Source organism: Pinus tabuliformis, chromosome 5_1 (assembly GCF_031772625.1).
Source record: "Pinus tabuliformis cultivar Carrire ecotype Pingquan chromosome 5_1, CPIR1, whole genome shotgun sequence".
NCBI classification, from domain to species: Eukaryota; Viridiplantae; Streptophyta; class Pinopsida; order Pinales; family Pinaceae; genus Pinus; species Pinus tabuliformis.
The window spans coordinates 94,710,403-94,738,346 of NC_142305.1; the positions used below are offsets into that span (position 1 = coordinate 94,710,403).

At 38.6% G+C, this 27,944-nt stretch overlaps 1 protein-coding gene across 2 annotated transcripts in view; it reads right to left on the reverse strand.

Annotated features, from left to right (window-relative positions):
• The window catches only part of LOC149163612 (uncharacterized), a 79,080-nt gene extending 51,583 nt beyond the window's left edge, over positions 1-27,497 (reverse strand). The window contains exons 1-6 of one of the 2 annotated variants that reach the window (XM_089431787.1): positions 27,341-27,497; positions 27,143-27,255; positions 26,753-26,832; positions 1,328-1,475; positions 1,069-1,218; positions 781-982 (exon numbers count right to left, since the gene is read on the reverse strand). In XM_089431787.1, coding sequence (XP_089287913.1) covers positions 781-982; positions 1,069-1,218; positions 1,328-1,475; positions 26,753-26,832; positions 27,143-27,255; positions 27,341-27,419 — 772 coding nt within the window. In that variant the 5' untranslated portion in view covers positions 27,420-27,497. Of the gene's footprint in view, positions 1-780; positions 983-1,068; positions 1,219-1,327; positions 1,476-26,752; positions 26,833-27,142; positions 27,259-27,340 lie in introns of both variants that reach the window. The other variant, XM_089431786.1, reaches the window with a different exon arrangement.
• Between the last annotated feature and the right edge of the window lie 447 nt (positions 27,498-27,944).

Here is a 27,944-nt window from a genome sequence, read left to right on the forward strand (position 1 = left end):
AAGCTTTTTAAAGAGTCCAACCATAATTATAGAAAAGAATACATAAAAATACAAAATTAAAAAGACCATAATAAGACAATAAACCAGCATAGACTCATCTTAGCTCATGATTTTTTAAGCAATGAGAGATTCGCACCTCAATTTCCTTTTTAACACTCTTGGTGCTTAATGGACCTGGAATTAATATGGATTTATGTTGGTAAATTTCTTCAAACATGAGGCTATCCATTAACATGCATGTATATGATAATAGTACTTGCACACTGACACAGAGAGCTCTAGTTCATGGATGGCATATTGCACATATCAAGTTTAATGACATGTTCAGTTGTCTAATTGTTGAAATCATCAAGAATGCTGATTTATTTAATGTTTCTGTGTTTTTTTGTGTTTTCCATTTTTTCCTTATGGTGAGGAGAGTAGGGAGAACGGGGTGCATCATCTCAGACACATTGAAACTGATTTCATCCAATACGTATTCAGATGTATCTAGAGAGAAGGGATAAAGTAACATTTACTTAAAATCAAACCAATGGCCCCTAAAAGTCTAGCAATAATAAATAATATGTCGATATGAAGAAAACAGGGCTACCAAAAGCCGCTGACCTAATTACTTTCATGCAAGGGCTAATCTTCTTACACAGTAGCCTTCACAGTTCTAAACAATCGAAGTCCAAATGTCATCAAAGACTAATAGGAACATACAATGACTGATCTTATATTATGATAGGAAATATAAAAGCATGCTATAGAAATGTACAAAAAAGGAGAAATTCTTACCATTTTCTATTTTTACTAAACTTTGAAGCATTGTCTCCATCTTCTTGGTCATTTCGTAGCTATCATCAATTATAGGAGTAACAAGACTGAGATCCTTATAAAGATCTCGTACAAAATTGCATATGGTGTTAGCCACCTCTACATCTCCATCAGCTACCTGACTGATGGCTAACCTCATGAGTTCTCCCGTCAAATCTCCAATCTGAGGAACAAGATCATTACAAGGAGTTTTAAGTCTTCCAAAATACCAAAAGTTCATATGTAAGAACATAAATGCCTTAACCTTACCCCAAGAAGATAATCTGAAAGGTCGATTTTGAAAGGGCTAGTAGATGGATCACTAAGTTTTGTGAGTCTGCTATTAAGATCTGCAAGGGTCAAAAGCTTTCCAGATTTACAAAACTCTAGCACAGTCGCTGCTTCAACGTACTCTTGCATCTGTCCATTCAAATGACAAATACTCAGGCAAAGCTTACAATTGGCTCCACCAACCTAGCAGATACGTAGAATCTAAAATACTAAGTTCTAAAAATAATTCTCAACCCACCCCAGGTGAATAAGCTCTTCTAAGCTTCCAAACATCATTGTTACTGCCTTGCAACTCTTTAGCAATCCGTGACACATGCTGGGTAGTAACTCCTTCAATATCTTTCTCTGCCTGATTCAGAACTGTTTGCTGATTATGTTTGCCAATCCTGTAAAGTTAATACAAGAACGCAAATTCAGGCTATAATTATGTCTACAAATAATAACACCTAATTCATAAAACAAGTGAAAATTGTCATATGCTAAGACAACTAATCAAAGAAAATAAAGCATGAAATCGAAAGCTAACCGCTTAAACAAATCATTCACAAGAATCTTTTATATTTGGAGAAAAATGAGAAGGAAAATACAAGGCAGACAACTTGAGAGCTTCCTTTAACAGACAAACAAAAAATCATCCACTATAACTGGAATCGGTGATGCCAGGAACTGACACAACATTTAGTGAGTTCCTCTCTCAATAAACCCAGCATCAGAGGTTAAAACAAAGACACTGATGTTGGCAAGATTTGGGATAGCAAGTTCTCAGAAGATATGGTTAATAAGCCAAAAAGCTAAATAGGTATGTGTTGATTTGGGGTAGCATCGGATGTGCTCTAGCCACGAAATTTTGTGGAGAGGTTGGGGCACATGAGATCTCCAATAACCAGAAAGGATTTGGGCAGATTCTAAACAGTTTAGGAGATATTAAAATAATTAATGTATATTAATATGAAACTATGTTAGAATGATTTCATTTTATACATAGATGAATATTAAAACAAGGAGCTGAAACAGATAATAGATGGTAGATGTACTAGGTGATGTAAAGAGATCTGACTACGACAAGCGAACGAAGCAGGAAGACAACCAGGGTTTCGAACTGTCACAGAGGCAGTCCTCCATGAAAGGACGCACAGGAGGGAGCTCCACTCCCTCCTACAAGCAGGCTGTGGCTAGCAGGGGAAAAAAACCAATGGAAAATGACAGAGAGCCTTCAAAAGGAAAGGATAGAAGCAATGAAGAAGAGCAGGAGGGAACTAAGTCAAGGGAGCACAATGATGCTTTGGAAAATGAGGAGGAAATCAAGGAACAAAGCACTAAAGACAAAGCACACATGGGACCATGCAAACCCAAGGCGGCGGTAACTCCAAGAGTCATTTTAAATGATCCAGCGTTGCAGGCGCACAGGGATCACATGCAAACATATGCAATCATTTGTAAATTCATGGGGTTGTGGCCCACTGAAAAAGCATTACAAATGTGGATTAAATACCACTGGAAACCAAAAGGCAGCATTGACCTACATCTTGGGTCCAAGGGATTTTTCATTGTAGTATTTGCAAATATTGAAGATAAGGACAGAGTGTTTGAAGGAGGGCCATACTTTTATGCTGCAACAGGCCTCTATATGCGACCTTGGATTATGAACTTTGTTCTGAAACACGAAACCTTTACTTCAGTCCCAGTCTGGGTAAGGCTCTACTCTCTACCTCTTGATTACTGGCAAACGGAATCTCTATCAGCCATAGGAAACAAGTTAGGGCGTTTTGTCAAAGTTTCTGAGGCTACTAGAAGGGGAAAGTATACTTCCTTCGCCAGAATATGTGTGGAAATGGATCTCTCTGGAGCTTTGCCGGATGAGGTTATTCTGGAAGTTTTTGATGAGGAATGGATACAAACAGTAGATTATGAACATATTCCTTTCAGATGCCACAAATGTCACGAGCATGGACATCTGTTCAGAGACTGCCCTCTCAGTAAGATAGAGAACAAAAATAAAGCTGATATAATGAAGGATCCAGAAAGCTTCTTCAAGGTGGAACACAAAGGAAAAGGGGGCAAAAGAGGACTAAGAACACGCAAGGCTGCAGGGCAGCAAGTTAACCAGAACATGTTCCAAGTCCTCGAAGTAGACAAAGGTCCAATAGATACTGCTAAAGCAAAGGAAGGAAGCCCAGTGGAGGAGGAGATAGAAGAAGAAAGTGAACAAATACAAGAAAACGACAAACAAAAAGAATTTATGCTAAGTACTACAGAACAGGCGATGGATCTTGAAATGACCCAAAGTGAGATGGACATGGAGGACCATGAACTCCAGGAAATTCTTGAGAAAGAGAACCTAGATTTAGAAGGTTTCTTGAATCAAGGAACCAAAGAAGGGTTAGACTCGTTACCTACAGAGGAGTTCAATAGGGTTCAGCAGCTGTTTTTATGGAAGACCCAAACTACAGGGTTGGATAGACTAAAACACAAAGATAGACAAGGCAACGAAGGAGTGAAAACGATGAAAAATACAGCAGGACTAGCACCCAGAATCCCAGGAAAGAAGAGGGGCAGAAAAAAGCAGAACGAGCTGTTGATGGAGTGCGGGAAGCTAATGATAGATTCAGGTAAGATGAAAGACCTATCCAGTTACTCCTTTACTAATATTTAATTATGAAGTTCACTTCTTGGAATATCAGGGGTCTAGGTAGTAAAAGGAAACAAAGGTTACTGAGTAATAGAATGAAACAAGCATCTCCGGATGTGATTTTCATTCAGGAAACTAAGTGTTCCATTCAGAAGATAAGAGATATCCACAGTAAATGGCTCAATAGATTTGAGTTTCTGGAAGTCAAAGCAGAGAATACAGCAGGAGGTATTCTCACTCTTTGGAATCCACAAAAAATCGACTTAATAGATGCGGAGGCATCTAGGGATTACTTATCTGTAGTAATTCAACCAGTAGGAGAAAAGGAAACCTACCTGGTCACAAATGTCTATGGCCCACAAAGAATGGATGACAAACTTAGGCTTCTAAACTCTCTGGAGACTCTCAGAAATAGACATGTAGGAATACCCTGGATCTTAGGGGGTGATTTCAACATGATTAAATCACTCACGGAAAAAAAAAAAAAAGGGGGAACTAGAGTTCTTGGCAAAGACTCATTGGCTTTTCAAACCTTTATTGATAAGATGAAGCTGGTGGATATTGAAATGAATAACGGAATCTTCACCTGGAACAATAAAAGAGGAGGAGAGTCTCAAGTAGCTTCCAAATTAGACAGATTCATAATCTCAGAGGATCTTATGCTCAATGACAAGGAAATGGTAGCAAGAGTGCTACCCTTTGGCAGTTCAGATCACTGGCCAGTACAACTGGAGATTCAGGGCATTGGTAACCCCAGGAACAGACCTTTTAGATTTGAGAATATCTGGCTTTCCCACCCAGATTTCATCAGCAACGTAACCAAATGGTGGGCAGAGGATTTAAACATTCAAGGAACCAGAATGTTCCTCCTACAGAAAAGATTAAAACACATCAAGCTCCGGCTTAAAGATTGGAACAAGAATGAATTTGGTAATATCTTTGAAGAGAAAAAAATGATTGAAGACAGACTGCAGGAACTTAACCAAACCCTTATCAAAGAGGGCCATGACAAAGTCCAAAGTGATCAAGCCACCAAATATCAGCAACAATGGGAGAATATATGCAAACAAGAGGAAATATTCTGGAGACAAAAATCTAGAGTCCAATGGCTAAAAGAAGGTGAGAGGAATACCAGATTTTTTCACAAATCCACCATGGCAAACAGAGCACATAATAGAATTTCTTTGATTAAGGATAAAAGAGGAAATAATCTCAAATCTCATGAAGAAATAGAAGCAGTTCTAGTCCAGTACTTTAGAAACATAGCACAGGAAACCTGTTATGAAAGAGATCACTACATCCGAGACTTCACTAAGCACATACCCAGGTTAGTTTCCAGAGAGGATAATGTTAACCTTTACAGGCCTGTGACCGAAGAGGAGGTTAGTGGGGTTCTCAAAGAAATGCAGAATGGTAAGGCGCCAGGCCCGGATGGTTTCAATGTCGATTTCTTCAAAGCTTGCTAGAATATTGTCAAACAGGACATTCTGCAGGTTGTGGAAGATTCCAGGAGGCACAAAACCATTTTGAAAGCTCTGAACTCCTCTTTTATAGCCCTGATCCCTAAACAGGAGCTAGCTCAAACCCCTGATAGATTCAGACCTATAGCTCTATGCAATGTGATTTACAAGATAATATCAAAGGTGGTTGCAAACAGACTCAAACCCCTCTTGCCTTCACTAGTTTCTGGGGAACAATCTGGATATGTGGAAGGAAGGCAAATTCTTAATAACATCATCCAAGCTCATGAAGTGGTGCACTCTCTTACTAGTAAGAGAAAAGTTGGAATGATCATGCAACTGGACATAGCCAAAGCTTATGATAAACTGAATTGGAACTATATCAGGAAAGTTCTTATTGCTTTCGGGTTTGATCACAATTGGGTAAGATGGATCCTGGCTTTGATTACTTCTTCTAGTTTTTCAATTCTAGTCAATGGCTCTCCTTCAGAAACTTTTACCCCTTCCAGGGGCCTTAGGCAGGGTGACCCTCTCTCTCCCTTTCTCTTCGTCCTCATGATGGAAGGACTGGGTAGGGCTATCAAGCATGCAAAAGTAGTTGGTAACATCAGGGGGATACAACTCTCCGACAATGGACAAGCCTTAACTCATCAACAATTTGTGGATGACACCATGTTGCAGGGAATACCCACAGTCAAAGAAGCTCTTGCTTACAAACAAATCCTCAATGACTTTGCCATGGCCTCTAGTATGGAAGTTAATCTTTCCAAATCTAAGATTTTTTTCTTTAATACTAACATTGCTATTCAGAGGAACATATCTAGAATTCTAGGCTTCCAAAGAGACTCTCTTCCCTCGAAATACCTGGGGGTTCCATTAACTGCAAAACCATTACACAAGAGTATTTGGGAGCCGATGATTAGTAAGTTGCAAGACAAAACTAGGAAATGGACAATCAAATCACTAAACTTGGCGAGCAAGTTGGTCCTCACTAAGGCTGTGCTTCAATCAATCCCAATCTTTATGCTTTCAGCTATCCCTGCCCCTAAAGGAATTCTGCATCAAATGAGAAATATTCAAAGAGACTTTCTTTGGGGCAAGGGGGAAGAAAAGAAAAAATGGGCCTTAGTTGCTTGGGAAAAAATATGCAAACCCAAGAACCATGGGGGTCTTGGATTGGATGATCCTGAGATTCTTTGTAAGGTTCTAGGGGCAAAACTATGGTGGCGTTGGATAAAGGAACCAGAAGCACAATGGGCCATCACTTGGAAAGAAAAATATGCAAGTTCTTGGCTAGATAATGACCGCATAAGGATGGATGGGAATATAAGAGGATCTCATATTTGGAACAAAGCCTGGGATAATAGAAGCTTAATTCAAGACCATAGCTTTTGGGAAATTAGAGAGGGAGACTTAACCTTATTCTGGGAGGATAGATGGCAACAAGAACCTATTTTGTTACAGGAGGATTATGAGAACCTCAAAGCAGAGATAGACACCAAGGAGCTCACCCAAGTAAAGGATTTTTGGGATCAAACTCATAGTTCAGGGAAATGGAGAAAATGGAGGAAACTTGATCTCCGAAATGATAGTCCTCTACAAATTAAGGCGGAAAGACTAATGAAAATGTTAGAGCAAAGGAAAATTCTAGTTTCTAGGGGGCATGACCAGCTGAGATGGGGCAACAACAATGAGGGGAACTTTAATCTCAAAGAAGCTAAACTCATACTCCTTGAACTTGATTCCCATGCTCCTGATAGGATTTGGCAAAACCTTTGGAAGAATCAGGGTTGGATGAAAATTAAACTTTTTCTGTGGCTGGTTCTGCACAAGAAAATCCTAACCTGGGATAATATCAGGAAAAGAGGCTTCCTAGGGCCTTCTAGATGCCATCTTTATGAGGCTCAAGAGGAGACCATGGAACACCTTCTCAACAATTGCATTTTCACCTCCAGATTATGGGATTCTTTTGCAGCTATCTTCCAACAATCTGACAGAGATATTGGAAGTCTTTTCAATACTCTCACCAAATGGAGAAAGAACTTTTCGGATAATGAAGTTCTTGGTTCAGCATGGGCTCTTACACCAAGCTTCATTCTTTGGAATGTTTGGAAAGAAAGGAACAATAGAATCTTCAAGAATGTTAAGAATTCTTCCCAATATATTTATGATCTGATCCTAAAACAGATTAAGGAAACGGTTAGCACTACCATTTGAAATCTTCCCTCGAATCCCCCTTCTGCTACAGACTGGAGGATTCTCTGTAGACTAGAGTTGCAGAGTCTCGTTCCTCAGGGCTTAATCAGGAAAGTTTCTATTGTGGATCCTGAACTAGACTTCTGGCATCCTCCCCCTAAGGGCTTTCTAAAATTCAACATTGATGGGGCTTCCAAAGGTAATCTGGGCAAGGCAGGCCATGGAGGGGTGTTAAGGGATGACAGGGGAGATATTTTGTATTTCTTCCATGGCCACTTGGGAAAGGCTACCAACAATATGGCAGAGTTAATGGCCATGGAATACTGTCTTGAGTTCCTGGTTCAGGAAAATCGCCAAAATACAATCATTGAAGCTGACTCCGAGCTGGTCATTAACTCAGTCAAAAGAATAAGCTGGGGAACAAAACCGGAAAAAGCCTCTACAAACTAGAGGCTAATTCAAGTCTTCCAATGGATTCAAAGTCATCTTCAGAGACTGAGAACAGTCAGTTTTGCACATGTGCGAAGAAAGGCCAATAAACTAGCAGATTTGCTAGCCAATCAAGGAGTGATATGCACAGATAATAGGGCAGTGAGGAATTGGCGAGAGTTCCCTAGAAACAGACTAAAGACGGACTGTCAAAACCAAGCAAATGAAGACTATACAGTGTTCCTCAAGAGAGCCATGGAGGCGGGTACAGTTAACCAGCAGTTGTTTGTACAGAGGCATGCTCACAATGGGGTCTTTTGAAAGTGGTCTAGAGAGGTTAACCAACGATTCTCAGATTAATTGGTTCAATAAAGATTCTAGTTGTACAGATGAGGACGAAAGGGCTTCAGGGGTTGCAGGAAGGCAGGCGACGTATGCTTCTCGCATCAGGTCAAGGAGGGTTGACGATGCGGACAATCGGAAGCAGAGGACACCTGAAGACCGCGAAACCAGAGATTTCCATTTTTTCCCTTCTCGCCATGACCTGAGTGGTTTTCAGGTGATCGGGGCCCTCACAAGCGGGAAGCGGTTTTCTCCCTTTCGGGAGCAATCCCACTCGTTGAGCTCCACGTGGCGGTGGGGTCGGGAGGAAAACCACCCTTATCGCACACTAACTTCCATGAATGTTGGCGGTTGCGATATTTATCCCCACCATTGGATCGCACAAGGTGATTCAACGGTTCAGATCGCTCGTGCAGGTTTGTGGATCCTTGCGGTAAATGGTGAGCAGCTTATCATGGCGATTTGGTCTACAGCCGTTAGATCAATCGGAAAGGTTCAAAGGTCAAGATTAAAGCGGAAGGCTAGGTTTGGCAGGAAAAGAGCTTCCCGGGGGAAAAAAGGCATACCATGTCGACAACCGTACCAAAGTTTAAGAAATTGGGCAGATTTACTGCCTTTATATGCAAACAACCATATGTTCTTTTCAGGTCCAAGTCCATGTGTATTTTTCTTTTGAGAAATGTTGAGTTTGGAGATAGGGTGTAGGGAACAGTTTTGATGGGGTTTCTCCCCAATCATCGACCTTGAGAGTTTTGATGTATTCTATGTACTTTATTTTTTAATTAATGAATTGGAAGGTCTGACTCTTGCATGAGCAAAAAAAAAGAAACTGCGTTAGAATGGTCCAAAAGACATGGATCAAGCTAGATTTAATCTTAGTCGTTGATTAGGGACTTAATCTCGGTCGTTGAATTGTCAACGAGGAAAGTATAAGAGGAGGCTTGAGGGTCACTTGGAGAACATACTGAGAGAGACCAGTCAGTTCAATTTCTGGAGCGGGATTTGCTGAGAAATTGAACTAGTGGTCTAGAGAGCAGTCAGGAGGCAGCAAGTACGGAACAAAGAGACAGGAGATAAGCACGGAGGCAGAAGAGGCAGATGCAGAGCCAGAGGAAGCCACGTAGAGGCGGCAGAGACTGCGCAGAGCCAGAAGGGCCTGCGTCATCCACGCAAAGGCTGCAGGAGTGACGCATAAGGCCAGAGAGGTTGCGCAGAGACTCAGTAGGCTGACGTAGAGGTCAGTAGGGCCTAAGCTGGGTTCAAAAGAAGTGCTGGAAATTTGTCTATCAGTGGGTAAGCCAGTTTGGCACTTTGTTGTACTAAAAAATTGCTGAATAATAAAATCCTCCCTTTCTGCACCGGTTTTCCCACATTGGGTTTTTCCGGGGACATTAGTCCAAAATAACTGTGTCAATGTGTGCATAAGTTTGTTTCCGTATTATGGTGTGATATCTGCAGAAGTATTTATTTTAATGTTTGTTGAAGTAATTTCATGAATAACTTGTGATAAAATAAGTAGGGAAAGTAAATCAGTTGCTGCAGTGATAGAATTTTCACAGTATGCTTTCCAACACATTAAAAATTAACCTCAAATTCCAATCACATAAAATACCAGTGTTGCAAACATTCCGATAAAATTGGAAAATTGCAATTTTTTTATTGCGCTGATTTTCTTGGCCAAAAAATTGCCAATTTTTAAGTCCTGAAAAAATCAGGAAAAATTTGTAAAAATTGGGATAAAATCATGGGTCACTTTTTTAATTTATTGTATTTTTTTATGCTGATGCTTGCTGATTTTTACAGATATTTTTCTGATTTTTTTACGATTTTTTTGTTTTCCAGACCCATGCTGATTTTATCCCAGTGCCAATTTCAGCAACTTCGTAAAATACCCCAATTAGACTTTGTAAGAATAAAAAAAGACTTGCAAAGCCCTAACACTTTCTGGGTTTGAAGTCAATCCAATATGACCTTAACTACCAGAGAGTGGGTAAACTGAGAGCTCTAACTAGACAAGCCTTTAAAGTTTAAAATGACATGCTTTTCAACTCATCTTTCAATTGTCTTGTTGACAAACATTGAAAGAGGAAAACACAAAATAGCTAATCTAACAAGCATGATCTACCAATTTGTTAAAATGAAAAACAGTTTCTACTGAGCAAATGTAGTCTTGGCTTCATTGATTACTCTTGTTATATTAACTGGATTGTGAATCAGTTCAGTATCTGCACAAATTCTAGGAACTTTACTGAAAAAATTCATGAAAAAAGCATTAAGAGGAAAAGCAAAACGGTTATATGGTTCTTCGGATCATCTCTTAAAAAGAAAATTAATCATAATTATTATTATTATTCCTTTCAAAATATAGTAATTTAGATGGCATAGAATTATCCTATTACACACTCTACTACTTTAGAAGAAATACACCACAGCTCACTTAAAACCTAAGTTGAACGAAACGCAGAAACATCTGGAAGTTTCTAAAAGGGTATGACTGGAAACGTGACTACCCCAAAAATGAAACATTACATATATATATATATATATATATATATATATATATATATATAATAACACATTATCTTGCAATAAAGAAAAAAACGATACACACAATGACATTTTTAGAAGGAAAATGTAGTGTCCTAGGGTAATTTTTCCCTTCCTAGGGACTTATTTCTAAGGTTTTTCAACAGAAAATCAATAGATATTTACACAACAGCAGATATTAATTTATAAGCACAATTTATTCCAGTCAACAGTAATATGATCTCTCAATTGCACAATACACAGAATTGACCTTTTGATAACCAGAACTGTTCTACCAATACTTCACAACACTATCTGTCAAACAATTCAAAATTTACTAGTCTAATTGTACTCTTCTACAGCCTATAGAATCTGTACTGATATGCTTAATTCTCTGTGGAACGAGCAACTGTAGTCAGGATCACTTCACAGATGTATTCTTGCTTCACCGAACACTCAGGAAAGCCTTACCGAATCTCAGCAACACATAATCTGCCTCAGGTAATGTGGCCGAGTTCCACAGGGAAATTGATCAATTGACTTGAATGTGCCTTAGAGGGCCTGAGAAATCCTTGTCTTAAAGATCCATTCAATCATACCTCAGAGAATGACTGAATAACCTCAAGACTGTTGAAGAATGTAACTAGTTTTGGTCTTCATAATTGTCATTTGACTCCTTGTCATCTTATGTGTCTATTAAAAGGAGAAAGAAAATGATGTAAAAGAATAAAAGAAAATTATTTTGGAGCATGGGTTTCATGCTCAAGTTATTTGTCATTAGGTCTCCTAGGTTTATCATGAGTCAAAAGAGTCATTGTTATTGTAAAAGACCCTCTTGGGCACTTGTATCAAAGAAAGAAAAAATATTTTTATATGGAAATATCTAGAAGGCTCCTAAGAATCAAGTCGGCCAGCCAGGATCAAGTCAGCCTTGTGAGGGCATTTCGAGCCCTAGGAAACGCTATATAAAGGAAGGTATTCGACCTATTGACATACACATCAATCAAGTATCTTATTGGGTTCGATCTGCAATGGAGAAGGAATGCGAGAGTCCTAGAAGACAATAGAGAAGGCTTGCGAAGGAGAAGGAAGCCCTAGAAAAATGCGAAGGGCTGAAATCTTGCTATCTGCTGCTCACACGTGTGATAGCCTAAGGAGTATAGGGTTACCTCAGGTCCAAAATTGCAGTAAGTGCTACAGGCTGTCTTGGAAAGGAAGGAAGGCTAGAAGAGCCCTAATTCGCTTGGAGACCTTGTCTTGAAAGATTGGCTGGTTGGCTTGGTTCTTGATGGCAGCCTTGGTCTAAGGTTTGGTCTTGGAAGTATCCTTTGACATTGGTTCTATAAGAAGAGAAGTTCTTTCTAGCTTTTCCCCTTGGAGGGGTTTTGCTCTGGGATGGAGCCTATATCTTGTGTTCATGTGATCTTCTTTGTTTCTGGCATTTATTTGATGATGAAAACATAAGCATAAACAAAAGAAGAATAACATAATATCACAAATAATGTCAAAGTAAGGATAAGATGAATTAATATGCTGCCCTAATCAATTTTCCAACAAGGACAGGAACAGAACAGCCTCAGGATAGGATACCAATGTTCAGTCAATGTGCCTCAGGGAGGCCAAGTTGCCTCAAGATAGATGACGAATCTGCTTCAAGTGGAGGGGGGTTTGTGCCTCGGGAGGCTGAAATGCTTCAGAGTTATTCAATATAACTGCCAAGATAATCTTACATTATTCTGCCCAAATGATTCGTCTAACACAGAGAGTAAAGCACCACAAATTCGTCCTGAACAATCCAATGATTTTAGTTCCAGCATGTGATCTCGATGATTTTTCTGGGTTATAGCTAGAACATTTTTTCTCCATCGTGATAACTACTAATGATCAGTTAGCATTAGTATAACATCAATTATCATTAAGTAGTTACACAAGAAAAATTCAACAACTAAACATTAAAGAGCAGTAGAAAATAACCATGAAACAAGGAAACAAGAGACACGAAAATTAGGCTTCAGGACAAGGGAAAACCCATAAATCTTTCCTTATGTGAGAGAGAGTTCAAGATTCACTAATACATCAAGATAATAGCCAAACCAGCAATCAAGACAAGATCAAATCCCAAGCCAAATGCCAAGGCCTCCTTCAGATTTTCAGCCTTCCTTTTTCTCCTTCTTCCTGCGCTAGAACAGACCTCTTGATGTGATAGATCGATGGCCAAAATGAGGAGAGATAGTCTCATTTATATAGATTTCAAAGGAGGTTGAATGCGTGCCTCTTGAGAGCCCAACTGACTTAAAATAACATGAGGCTTATTGTCGCACAAAGTGTCTAGGCACCGCGACAACGCTCAGAGTAAGGGTTGTCACTCTAATCCTTACTCACTCCGTTTAGACTCTCACCTAGACAAGTCAAGGGGGGTAGTCCCTAAGGTGAATGGATGAAAATAGCATGTGGAACACAGGCTCTAGGAGATTTTAAGGATGGACAATTTGACGAATGTAAAAGAGTCTTGGTTAACTGAGATGAATAGATCAAACACTAACACGACCAAGACACAACCACAAGATAGAAATGATTATAGACCAGTGCCTTTATACTCAATTAACCATAGACTAAGTAAAAACAAGTTATCCAGAGCAATTTATAAATGTGACAAATAGTGACGATCATGAGTGATCAATGCCCAAAACTTTATTTAGCAATTAAATCCTGTGAAAAATTATGAAATTTAAATGCTAAGGAATGATTCTAGATTTAAATTGATTTTCATTAATAGCCCAGATCTAGAATAATTTATCATTCTCCAATAGTCAATGATTTTAAAACATTAATCACCCCTGTCAATAGAGAAATCACTACCACGAAAGGACACCAAGGAACTTTAGATTAACAATTTAATTATTCCTTAGGCAATTAATTTAATGTGGTAAAATGAAAAAATTAAATTTTTTAATGTGACCAAAAATAATAAAATCAAAAGGACTTTAATAAATTAAAATTTTTAATGGGCCATAGGCCACATAAAAATTTAATTTTTTAAATGCAAAAGTGTAGGTCCTCTTATGATTTAATTCCTCAGTAATCTCATAGTCACAAAAACGAAAAAAAAAAAAAATTAAAATTTTTAGATTTTTAAATGTTCTTCTTTTTCTTTTTTTTTTCTTTTTTTTATTTAGATTTTTAAATGTTTAAAAAAAATAAAAACTAAAACGAAATCAAAATAATGAAAAACAAAAAAAAATGAAAACATTAAAAAAAAGCATCAAAATTAAAATGAAACTTAACCAAAAAGGTAGACTTTTATTTTTTTATTTTTGTAAAACATCAAACATTTAACCAAAACTAAAAACAAAACAAAAAATGAAAAAAAAATTACAAATAAAAATAAAAGTGAAACCTAAACCTAAGTGAAGCAAAAAGAAAAGAGAAATCGATTTTTGAGTATTTGGTTGTGTATGCAAGCTTGGCAGGGGCTTGACGGTGGCAAGGATGGAAGGAGACTACGTGTTGGAGGAGTTGCACGCAAGCAGCAGCAGGGAGGAGCTGCAAGGTGCTCGAGCTGCAAATGTAAGATTGACGGAAGGGAAGAGGGAAGCCGCAGGGAAGAGGAGAACGTAGGTGGGGATGCATGCTTTGACGGGTAGCAGGAGGAGAGCTGCGAGGAGGAAGAGCGGAAAGGAAAGCAGGCTAAGGATGCGAATAGCAGCAGAGATAGAAGAGGTTTGGGCAGCATTGAAGCTGCAGGATGGAGGGAGGACGCAGAAGAAAATGAAGGTTGTGGGCTAGGAAGGGACAGAAAGAGAAACACGGGTCAAGAAGGTGGCAGCGTGATGAGGAATGACGGTCGAGGGTTACAGATAGAGAAGGCAGTGAGGGATAGAACGCTGGCAACAATGCATAAGTGGAGGAAAAAGCAGCAGCAAGGAGGGCGAGGAGTATAGCAGCAGAAGAGTGATGCAGCAAAGAAATTCAAATTTTTCCAGAAACCACAAAACGCAGACAACAAGAAAATTTCGAAATTTTTTGGAGGGTCAATACGGCAACAAACAGGAGAAAAATGATAGCAAAAAACCTAAGAAAATTTCCCAGAAAATGTTATTTTAAAATGACATGCTTCTGCTTCAGATTTATCAGTTAAACCCTTATGAAAATTTCCAAATTTAAAACTTTTTCCTGCAAAATTATGTTGATAAACCCCCAGAGTGTTGAAAATAGTGTAACTAGGTTCGGTCTTCATTATGTCAAATGATGTAACAATGTAATTTTTGTATTTTTATTATTATTATTTGAGCATGGGTTTCATGCTCAAATGTTTATTTTGAAGTTTAAAAGACAACCATGAGTTGTTACACTTGTAAAGTCAATAATTGTCAAAGAGTCCTTCCAGATCATCAAATGAAAACCACCGAAATGTACCCACCGAATTCATGCCCACCAAAATCAAAAGAAATGGTATCCGCTTGGAATGTCGGCCTAAGAGAAGGGATCACGTCGGCTTGGAGAAGGGGATACAAGCCTATAAATAGGCCACTATGATCTCACCACCAAGGTCCAAATTTTCTTGAAATATACAATATTCCCTTGGTGGAGGACCTTCAAAAATTACTTTTTTTAAGACCCACGAAAACTCCCATAGCATATCGACTCGCATTTGTCTCCACTTCAATGTGTCCCTGCAATTTTAGTAATGCCAAAACTGGTGCTTGATTTATCTTCTTATTTAGCTCCTCGAAAGTCTTATGCTAAACTTTTCCCCACTAGAAACTCTTGCCACTTACTATTATTGCATGGAGTGGTGTTGCTACCGCTAAAAATGAGGCTATGAATTTCCTCAAGTATTGTGTTGTCCAAATGAAACTCTTGACCTCATAAACATTAGTAGGCACCGACCATTTCATGATGGCCCCCATCTTGGAAGGATCTATCTTCAACTTTCCTCCACCAATTACATACCCTAGATACACCAAAGACTGTTGCGCAAATTTTCACTTCTTGAGATTTGTTAGCAACTGGTGCTTCTTCAATGTTTCCAACACCTCCGTCAAATGTGAAATATGCTCCTCCCAGGTAGCACTATATACCAGTATATCATCCAAATAGACAATAAAAAATGAATCTATAAAAGGGTGTATTACGTTATTCATTAATCTCATAAACATAGTTGGTGCCTTACACAGGTGACAGGCCAAATGGCATGAATAACCACTCATACAAACCTTTCCGAGTTTTGAAGCCGATCTTCCACGTAACTTCTTATTTGACTAACTTGGTGAAGTATTTTTCTTGTTGCAACTGATCCAGCAAATCATCTATCTTGGGAAGGGGGTGTTGGTTCTTGAGCGTGATTTTGTTCAGCGCCCTATAATCTATACACATTTGCCATTTCCCATCCTTCTTTGGCACAATGATGATGGGTGAGCCACATGGTGATGTACTCGGTCGAATGACGCATTGTTCCAGTCGTTGTTGCAAATGTTTCTTCACCTCACTTTCTTATATAACAGACTGCCTATACAACCCAATATTTGGAAATGGGGATTCCAAAAATAACTGGATCTCGTTCTCCACTTCTCTCTTAGGTGGTAACCCTTTAGTCTCTCGGAACACATCCTTGTATGCCTATAACAACTCCTCCGGTTATTTTTTTTTTGTTTCTTAGTACACCCCTCTAGGGATTCATTGCCTCTTATTGACTCCTCTTCATATTGACTTTCTCTTAAAAACAATAAAACATACTTCTTGTTGGAACTAATCAATTTCTTAGCTTGGTTGGCACTTACCAGTGAAATTTTTGACTTGCCTTTGTGCGCGTTGATGACAAATGATTTTCCATCCTTGATGAGTCGGTATTGATTGGCTCTCCTCATGAATATTTCATCATGTATGAACTCCCAAACATGACTCCCCATACATCAATGGGAAACACAGCTAGATCTACTTCATCAATAGAATCAACATTATTTGCAAATCTAATTTTGCATTGTTTAGTTACCTTCAGCTCTGCATCCTTATTTACCCTAACCCATCTCGGTGGATATGGGTTTGGATGATCACGAACTTCCAGCCGTAACTTCTTGACTAGCTCTACTACAATGAAAACCGCCTGCGATCTTAAGTCAAACTAAGCATTAATATTTTCTTCTTAACATGTATCTTTATATCGAATAGTTTGATCATTACTTTCTCTTCCTATTGTTGAAGGCTACTCAGATTCACCTCCTTTTGCACTGATGTACAAACGATATTCTCATCCACGTCTGAGTTTCTTTCAACTTGGATGCTCGAATCAGTGGCCATGAGATTCTTCTTCTTGTTATTTTTCTTTGTGTTCTTTAGGTTTAGCTCTGGATGCAACTTCCAACACTTCTCCTCTGTATGGTCATCAATGTTGCAGTGGTTGCATTGGTTGCAAGGATATTTTCACTGGTGTGTTGTGGCTACCGTCTTTTTATCTTTCCCCCTTTTTTCTTCTTCTTTCCCTCCTTAGAAGCATCTTGTTGCTCCTTCTACTTTGATCCACTTGATTGCGCTCTCTTCAGGCTTATGTTTTCCAGTTATTATGCCTGGTACACAAGCCTCATCCACCGATTTGGGCTTAAACAACATAACTTTCTCATGCAGATGGTTGTGTAGACCCCCAAAATACTTGAGTACATCTGGATTCTTTGGAGAGATACCCAACATTATAGCCATATTTCAAAATTGAGTGTTGTACTCCTGCACGCTTTAGCCTGACTTTTGCCTGAAGTAATGCTACTAGATCCCCTGGTCCTTCATGTACCCATTGGGATAAAACTGTGACTTAATGAGGGTTTTGAAATCCTCCCACTTAGTCACTGGAGGTTCTCCCTCCAACCTCAGGGTTTCTATGTGAATCTCCCACCAAGTCAGTGCATGGCCCTCTAATTTCAGTCGCGCGAATGAGATCGTTTCCCTTCCTCGATCTAATGGACGCTGAAATAAAATTCCAGTTACTGCAACCAGTGCTTCAGCTTCAAATCATCGATCTTGCCATGCTTTTTTCTTCCATATTAAACAATGATTAATTCACAACACTCAAATCGGGATTATCTTTTTCAGTGCTTTGTTAGACTAGTTCTTTGTTTCTTCCTGATCCCTTGATCCTCCTTCTGATTTTTTCTCTGCATTTGAACCCCCATCTTCTCCCAATATCCCAATATTATTGCTCAAGGCCTCCATGAGGAGTTTTACATTGCGGTTTATATCTGTGACTTGTTGTTCCAACAATGAAAACCTCACCTCTAAAGGATCATTTACATATTCGTCGACCATGATTAGGGTTTTACGATTTTTAACCTTGCTGACCTAGATCCCCTGCAAACTCCTCAAATACCCAAATAAACCTGCTCTAATACCAAATGATCCATAAAATGTCATGGATATTCCACTGGACAGTTTGTCACAACAGATCTGATAATATTATATTAAGAATCTGAAAATCCTACACTATTACAGTTTATTTAAAATTCAAGATTTGTAGATTTAACTATAATTAGTACATGCATGTGAATGGAAATTATGCAAAAAAATAGAGAACGACAAACACACATAAGACACAAGATATGCTTTGGGAAACCCTTTCAGGAGAAAACGCAGTTGGAAGGTGAGGTCGCTTTGCTCTCTTTCTCTATCTGGAAATATGCCTACAGGTACAAAGAAGTATGGCCTTTGGCTCGTGGGTTGCTACAGTGCATAAATCATCTCTCTTTGTTGTACCTCTTATCCCTCTTGGCTATCTTTTCTCATCTATTGAATAAATGCACTCAAAAGAATGGAATTCCTCTTCCTCTTAATGGCATGGTTATAACACAACCTAATAGCCTACAAGTGGTTAAGTTGGACTACATAAAATCTTAACTAGATTTACAATATATACTCTTCTAGAGCCTTTTACTCCATAATCATGTGGCTAGCCCCTTTTCCATGAATAATGGGGGTTGACGCGGTGTGAAAACAAGAAGGTCAACTTCTGAGTGGCATAACTTTTGCATACGAACTCTGATTGACGCGCTTCTTACACCATTGGAAATATCTTTGTCTGTAGAAAGCGGAAAAATTTTATCCCCAAACAATGTCATTTGATGCCTCAAATCCAATGGAAACACCAAAAATGGAAATGGAAAAGCCTAAAAACCAAGCACAAGAAGGCTTCAAGGAAACCCAAAAGTTTGGTTAATGAATAGATCAAGATCATAGTGAAGTAACAAAGTCAGATCTTGTATAAATACTAGGTGCTAATGACAATAATAAATAGATCCAGGAAGCTCAGAAAATATCCAAACATCAAAAACCAAATCCAAGAATATTAGGCTTAACAAGAAGCCCTAGAACAAGAAAGAAGACAAATCCAACACAAGAATGCAAAACTAAATCAAATCAACGCAAAATCTGGATTGAGACAAGTAACTTAGGAAAATATCTAAAACATAGGCCATCTTCATTGAATTTGTTCTAAAAGACTCCATTTCCCAATTAGATCAAGGCACTAGTCTAGTAGGTGTTGATCAACATTTTATCTTTAATTGTTTTCTCTCTATCCTCTCTAAATTCTAGGCATCTAGGGTCAGGTTAGGATTTTCTTGAAATTTTGCTCAATGGTGATTTCACTTGATGTGTTATTGCCCTCTTAATAGGGAATACATTTAATAATTGGAGAAAGGAAAAATCTAGCATTAATTGCATAATAAAATCCTAACATTAGGCTTAACCAGTGTTGCAAGATCTGTCCCCCCCCCCAGGGGATCAGGAGGCGAATTCACGTTCTAGACAAATCCGCCATCGATCCTCCAGTGGAACCATAGTTCCGCCAAATTTTCACGGTTCCTGGGCTTTTGGAACCATGAGGATTTTGAACCATGGCTCTGCAAGCCCGAACCGCGATTTCGACAAGTTTTCGTAGGCCAAAACCACAATTTTGCCACGGTTCCAAAAACCGCTCACACGATTTTGCCCCTCCATCGGGCTTTTTTTTGGGGATTTTCAAACACTTATGTGAGGTACTATGCTTCCCGAACACTCCCAAGTTGCCCCCTTGATGCTCCCTAGATGCTCCTTAATAGTAATGTTAAAAGTGCCATTCTCCTTTATCTTTCATTTTCATCCCTTTACCTAAATTTTTAACATTATCATGAAATGACTCAGGGCGTTTGAGAGTGGTTCCAACCTCATCAGACTTCATATGGAGAAAATACAATTTCATATCCCATTCAAAATTTACGGACTTAACAGTTTTCAGGATTTCAGGATCAACGGGATTATGGCATTTTATTAGATTATATCATGTATGAGGGTATGTGATTGGCATTTAATCAAGAGCACCAAGGCCTATATGCGCCCCAATGTTGATTGTTGAACTCCTTTGTCATGGCCTTAGCAAAAATGTACCCTTCATTCAAGTCAAAATCATTGATCAGGCATGTTACACTTTCTCTACCATATTATAAGGCTTAGATTAGGTCGTTTGATCAAAATTGGGCAATGTTGACTAATATCCCTAGAGAATCGAAGTAGAGGCAAAGGTTAGACAAGAGGAGAGTAATCTAGATTCTAGATGGTTGATGCTCGAATAATTAATCATTGATGTACAATGGATGCCATATCTATTTTGATTTATGTACAAATATGCATGTTTTCATATCTTCTACAACTAATTTGGTATTTTGGATGTTTTTTTAATATAAATGCAAAAAGCTATTAAAAAAAAAAAAAAAATATATATATATATATATATATATAGATGCTTCTGAGATGCTTCGCTTCCTAGATTTTTGGAAAATGATGCTTCTGACGCTTCACTTCCAAAAAAAACATCCCCGTTTTGTGCAACACTGGGGCTAACACCATCTTTTCTATTGATGTTTTATGCATGTTTCAGCCATAAAAACTCACTTCCATACCATAAACCTTGCATCCCTAATCGATGTTCTTGCTCCTTTATTGATCCATCCTTGGAAGGTTATTTCTTCTAGTTGTCATATGCAATTGCATACCATATCATTGAATATACATCAAACCCTAACTTGTAGCAGCATGTTAATCTAATTAAGAGGTCTAAGTATAGAGTACTTAAACCTTCGGTAAAGAGTATCTTAGCCTTCTAGGCTCCGTCGCTACCTTATGCCAATCATAGAGTTTGTTTCACTTTTCATCCTGATGTTGAATATCCTTAGGTGATCCTTAGAGGGAAGCCTCACTTGTGGTATTTAATTCGCCACCAAACAGCTAGAGAAAGGTTCTTGAGGTGACAATGGTGGTCAATCTACCTCGTGGAGCTTTGCACTAGGCTTGCCAGATTTTGCGGTAACAGGCCGTATTGCCACAAAATCTAGCAGGGTTTGTAGAGGGGTACCCTATAAGGAAAACACTAGACTAAGTGACAATAATGTGATGATGGCCCACTGTCCCCAAAACCAAAACCCCTTGCTCTTTATGGATTTTCACCGATGAGAGGAGTTTTGGCATGTAAATAGGTCACCTAATAGGTATTTTAAGCTTAAAGGTGCATGGTGACAAAGAGACCTTCAAAGAAAAGACACAATTTAGGCACAAGGCTCCAAGAGGAAGCAATTTCGCTTTCCTTGAAAGAGGTCAAGTTACGAAAATACAAGACCTAGGGTTTGATTGATAGGATGAGAGTTGGGACAGCCAATGGTCAAGATACCAAGAAAGGGTTTCCTACTATGTATTCCAACCAGGTTAAGGCACATGAAACCCTCAAGACACCCCAAGTTGAAGTTATAACCAAACTAGGGTTTACCCTAGGGCAAACAAAGGCAAGGGAAATTATGGATAAAAATGGAACGAATATCTACCAAAGGGGAATGATTTTGTGGCAACCACTCAACCCTAAATGTTTAGACTTTCCAAGACCCAAAATTCCCTCTCCTTGTCAATTAGTATTAAGCCCTAATTGGTTGCTTGGTCTTAAGAGGGTCGAATTAGGTAAGAGAATGAAAGAGCAAAGTTTGGATAAAATTGACTTGATCACCAACAAATGGATGGCCGATGCCTATTCCTTGGGTGGATGGAGTCTATGGATGTTTAAGGTTAGCTAATCCTTGCAAAGGAGTTAGGATATTTTGATGCCCTAGAATCAAAACCCTAACTATTATCTTTGTGAGGAATCAAAGGCACTTGGAAAAGCTACAACACGAGTTTCCAGAGGGACTACCATTAACATTCCATGTATGAGTAAAGCACATAATGAGGCTATCTAGATCCTATGCAATTGGTTTTCAACAAATTAGGGCATAATAAAAAAACCCTAGATAACCATTACATTCCATACCTTAGACATTAAATGAAAAATTCTTCAACAACAAAGCTTACTTACCAGATGAAATGCATGAATTATCCATCATTGATCCAAGATAACTTCTCCAAGGTCAAGAAAATAGCTCCAACATGCAAAGTACATTCCATAGGCCACATCTTGGCAAGATACAAGAGGATGAAATTCTCCTAAGAGAGGCTGAAATGTTCAAGTGATGATGATGAAAAGTGAAAGAGTTCTCTCCTCTGTTTATATGAGGAAGAGTTCTAATTTTACATGAAAGCCCTTAAAAGACAAGTAAAATCACAATAGAACCTTGGGTTACAAGCCAACCCAACTAGGTTAGACATAAGCTCAAGTGAAAGCCCACCCGTGTGAGTCGTGAGGCCTTAAAAGGCCGACGTCATCTAATAAATGAGCTCCATGTAGCATGCATTGGGGCTTTTAGGTTCCAAGTGTGGTGTAGAAGCCTCCAAAAATCATCCTCTGAGGGTTGGCCCTCGATTCTCTATCAATATCCCTTTGTGGACCCCAAAATTCAATTTGGGGCAGCAAAGGTGGTTTCCTAGGTCTCCAACTAATCAAAATGCCCATCTTTGCTCCAACGTTGAGGGATTTCCAGGTGCTACTAGCCCTCCCATGTCTCAGAAGGTGAGACCATCCTCATTTGGGCTCTGGATCAGCTGCCATCTCTTAGAGAGTGCTAAGGCCGACCTAGGGGCATGCTGGTCCAAGTGCATCATCCTGAAGAATCATCAAATGTAGTGCAAAGTGGCAAAACGTCCTAGGTGCAGAAAGTGTCCAGGGGTAGATGTGATGTGTTGCTACTACTCGAAGACCCAAGGCTCTCAATGCTTCACTTGTGGGTGCCACCGCCAATATGCTTCTCAAATGACTTGGATACATGTGGGTAAGGTGCCCAAAGCCTGGGCTACGTAACCACCTAATAATTACAACATAAAGTCTAGTGAAACCAACCAGACATCAGGTACAATAATCATTTTTGCATCTAAGTGAACCAAACTTGAATGTAAAGGGCTATTTAACACTGCAAATAAGACTCCCCTTCCAAAATTAGGGCCTTGAACTCGCAATGATGTTTCCTCACTAGGTACGAGTGGCTAAAGGACAACCCTATTAGGTGTTTCTAGCTCCCAAGGGAAGTAACATTTCCTCAATCCACCCTTCAATCAATAGGTGTTAGTGAATAATTATGGTATGGAGGGGAGAAGACCTCATGGCCAAGCAATGTTATCAGAACCGAACCGGTGATTGAACCGAAAAACCTCCAAACCGGGAACCGGTCGAAACGCAATAAAAACGAACCAAAAAACCGGTTGACCAAAAACACATATAATATTCAAATTTTAAAGGAAAACATATATATTCATATGCATCCATATGAATCCAAACCATTTATACACAAATAAACAAAACTTCTCATTTTTATAGCATGTAAGAGTGCACATAATCAAAATAGCATCGAGTGCAATCCATCTCTGAATCAAAAATACATCAACAAACAGGCTCTAGATGGCCTCTAGCATCCAAAAGAAATGATGCTACAACAAATACCTACATACCATCAAAAGCATTGCCTATATTGGGATCTTCGGCACAAATGTCACACTCTAAGCATTAACATAAGATAGAAAAAACATAGCATGTCAATTCAAGATTTTGTTTGAGTGATGGGTACATTTTTAGTAAGGTCATGACATAGCAGTTCAACAACCAATGCCATAGAGGGTTTGGTGTTATTGATTAAATACTAGTTTCATATCTTTGTACATGACAAAATCCAATGGAAACGTTGCAATCCCCCCAATCTTCAAATCTTGAAAAACTATTAAGTCTGTTGGATTTTAAGTGAAATCTAAAATTCTACTTTCTTCGTTTGAAATCCAATGAGGTCGGAACCACTCTCAAACATCCTGAGTCATTTTATGGTAATGTTAAAAATTTAAGTAAAAGTATTCATTTACTTTAAGAATTTAACATTACCATGAATTGCATAGCAATACTAGGGCCATAGGCTTGATTATTAGGTTGGTCCACTCAACAACAACAACAACAAAATTCTTAAGAAAAATTATGTTTCCGATGTCTTTGATCAAATTGTATGAAACCAACCAATTCGGTACAAAACCGGCTGGTTCAGTACAAAATTGGCCAGTTCAGTGAAAAATGGTTGGTTCGGTACAAAACTGGCCAGTTCAGTGAAAAATGGTCGGTTCAATACCAAACTGGCCATTTCCGGTTCCAACCCCTAAACCAAACCAATTTGGCCCCCAAACTGGTCGGTTCCACCGGTTCCAATCCAATTTTGATAAATTTGTGGCCAAGTGCCACGGTCAAAGGGCCCAGCATGATGGGGGGATCCACATCCTAAGTGTATGGATGTGAGGAGGGAACGACCATGGATGCATGAGATACAAACTCAGCCTTTGTATTTACTTTTGCTTGATTTTTCTTTGTATTATTGCTCGTAGCTCAAAGGGTTAGAAATTTCTTTGAATGATCTACAGCAATTGTATTACCCCTTAATGATGAGGCAACTCATTGATCATTGAGGTTGGGACATGCAAGGGTTCATTTTTATGACATAAAGGAGCAAAGAATACTCAGGAACTGGGTAATGAGGTAGGGCTCATGCTAGGCGTTTTGCCCACATACTAATGTGTATGTCTCAGCCCTCTTTTGCATTTTGATAATCTTTTATTTTATTTTGTGGCCATAATATGTTTTTTCCTTTTCTTTTAGCTGCATCAACCTCCCAAAGCAGAGTTCCAAGCCCTATCCAGGTACATGGATGTATGAGTGCCAAATTCCAGAGAACTTATGGTCAGTTGAACCTGAAGAATGGAGGTGGAATATGAGCTTGTAATGTAAGATGGAAAGTGGTAAGTATGGAATAGAGATAGATGGAACACGCTATCTCAATAAAGGCTTCCTGAGTAGTGTCCCTCCTATACCCATTGGGCCATTAGGGGAGGTCCCACTGGACTAGGATCAAAGATTAACACCCCATTTAAGGTGAGGGAACAATATCACAATCAAAACCCCCCTTTCTTCCGGGTCACCCCATAATCCATATCAAAAGCCCAAATACAAACAAGCATAAGCACCCAATTGCAAAATGAATAAAGTGCCCTTTGATCAAAAGCCCACCTTTGTCCATGTGCTCTTGTCGGATGGGTGAGAAGGTATATGACTGATGCAAGTGGCGGAGATAAAATAGCACGTTGTCAGCAAGTGTTGGCTATCAGGGGCTGCATGGCTGACCGGCTGGATGCGAAGAATTGGAGAAAATTTTCTCATAGGGTCACCCACTTTGGTGGGTAACAGACCCTTAACCAATAATTTCATAGCTTTCAATGAGCTATGAAATCCCAGAAACCTGCTTCTCTTCTTTAATTATCAAGAGACCCATAAACATACCAAAGACAAACTTGGAGGTGAAATCACATTGTGCCAAATATTCAAACAAGAACCTTTCAAACTACAATGACATCTATAACAGCATCTAGAAACTACGTAGCTGAAGAAAAATCTCTCCACAAAAACATGTCTAGGTACATGGTCTATGCCTACAAAGAATACATCAAATCCAATAACACTTGTCCAACTCTCTTGCAGTGCTATTTTCCTTTCTAACTTAGACCCCCTACAACCATTACTCCCAACTCTAATGACAAATTAATGGGTATAAGATTGCAAAAAAAACAACACAAATGGTGGTCTCTATTAATCCTAAATCTACTGCAATTTTAATGAGCAAAGACAAAGAACGAGACCTTGGTTCAAAGATAAAGAAATGATGTCTTATACCCTCCCATAAGGTTCAAATCCTCCAAAGACATGTCTCACCTCTTGTGGATCATCCCACCCATGCACGAAATGAGCAAGCCTTCTTGCAGATTTTCAATTTCTATCATTTTTATTGTACCTGCACCTTCTCTTATACTCTCTCTTAGCTGGACATTTAGAATGTAGTTTCTAAATTGTTCTTATATCTTAATATTTTTTTTGTTTTAGGATTGATCTACAGATGTTTTCGCACTCTTACTTTTTAAGTCCCATTAACCTACTATTGTGGTCTATTGTGGGTCCATTGTGCTCATTAATAAAATTAACTTATCTTACTGGCAAATAAAAAAATAAACAAGATTTTGTAATCATTATACACATAAAGAGAATGCTAACTAGTTGTTTGTAAATACTGTGCTGATTAGATATTATTAAACTGGCCAAAAACACAAAATGAGTACACATAGGGTTGCAAGGAGTACTGTCCTTATTGCTCCTAATTTTCTATATATAAAGATAGTATCCTGGCAGAAAAACAGAATTTCTTATATCTAAAGATAGCATCCTGGCAGAAAAACACAATGAGATTACACGTCCTGGTAAAACAGGACTAAACAGCCATATATGTTACATATCTATAAAAACATAAACAGTGCTCAGAAGATGAGATACATTTCTCATCAAGCTTTGAGGGTTAGCTCAATTAGAGTTCCTGTCGTTAAAAGCACCTTGTTATTCAGAGATACCATTCAGAAGTCACAGATCTTGGAGTCCGTTAACCACATCCAGAAAAATTACATTTTTCATCCTTATCCTCTGCAAACCCAAGGTCAAATTCCTAGCATTCTGATACTTATTATTTATTATATTTTGGAATTATGTATATGAAAGACCCTTTCTATTATATGGGTTTTGTTTTCTACAGAAGAATTTTAGTTATTTAATTACAGAGAAATGAGGGAATAGGATAGAAAATACCTATGAACCTGGAAAATAACTTTCTTGCTGCTCTGTGTAACATCACGGCTGGCCTTCACAAGCCTCTCCCTCTTGTCATTCTACACTCCGCACCAGACAAAATCTTATTGGCTCTTTAATGTCACTTGGTTATTATAATTTGTAAACATTTTCTGAAAAATTGGTTATTCACTTATTTTCTGAGAGCGTTCTAAGAAGGGGTAAATACACATATTGACAAAAATGCATTTAAGTCCGTGAGATCTTCCCTGCTGCCTCAACATTATCAATAATTCATATAATATAATGATTACTAGTTGGCATTAACCAACGAAGTCAATGGCAAGGTTATTATACCATTATCACACAAAAATGGCGTTTAAGGTATTTAATTAGTAGTTCGAAGCATACCATCTCGTTGAGTTGGTCGCGGTACTTCTCAAATTCAGCTTTGAATGGATTCTCGGTCGCCATTTCTGTTGTTGAGCAGTTGGCGAAGGTCGCCGGGCGTTTATTGGGAACACCTGCTGCAACCGACGGCACGTAAATTGAATTGAAAGATTAATTGCCCAAGAGTTAAAACGGGGAAAATGGAGAAAAAGCGGTCACCTGCCGGGGTTAAAGGCCTCTTAGCAGCCATTGGAGACAATCGCCGTGCACTCCTAGCGAACATTGTCCTGTTGCACATAATACCTTTTTATTTCATGATTTCTTAAACCCTCTCGACGCCCTTTCTCACGCTTAAACATAACTTTTTTTTATTTCATGATTTCTTAAATCCTCTCGACGCCCTTTCTTACGCTTAAACCCTTTTTCTCTTGTTTTCATCTTCAACCAGCCAGCCTTCTGAACAAGATAAACCATTTTCTTTTAAGTTTTTAATATCGGATGAAACAACAATATTCCCTGCATTATGGCTTTATTATTATATTATATTATATTAATTATGACTTAATTGTGCTGAATTAATGACTATTAATTATTTTTTTTCCGAGAGAAAAAGCAGTATAGATTATATTAAGGATATATAAAGATCCAATATACATAGGAGTTCAAAAGTCTCATTAAGCAAAATTATTGACTATTAAATTTAATGGTTGCAATTATAAGACCAAAACTATATTAAATTTAGTGGTTACAATTACATCTAACACTGTGTAAGTAGATATATCACAAATTTATGACTTAGCAAGAGTCTAGATTCCATGAGGAG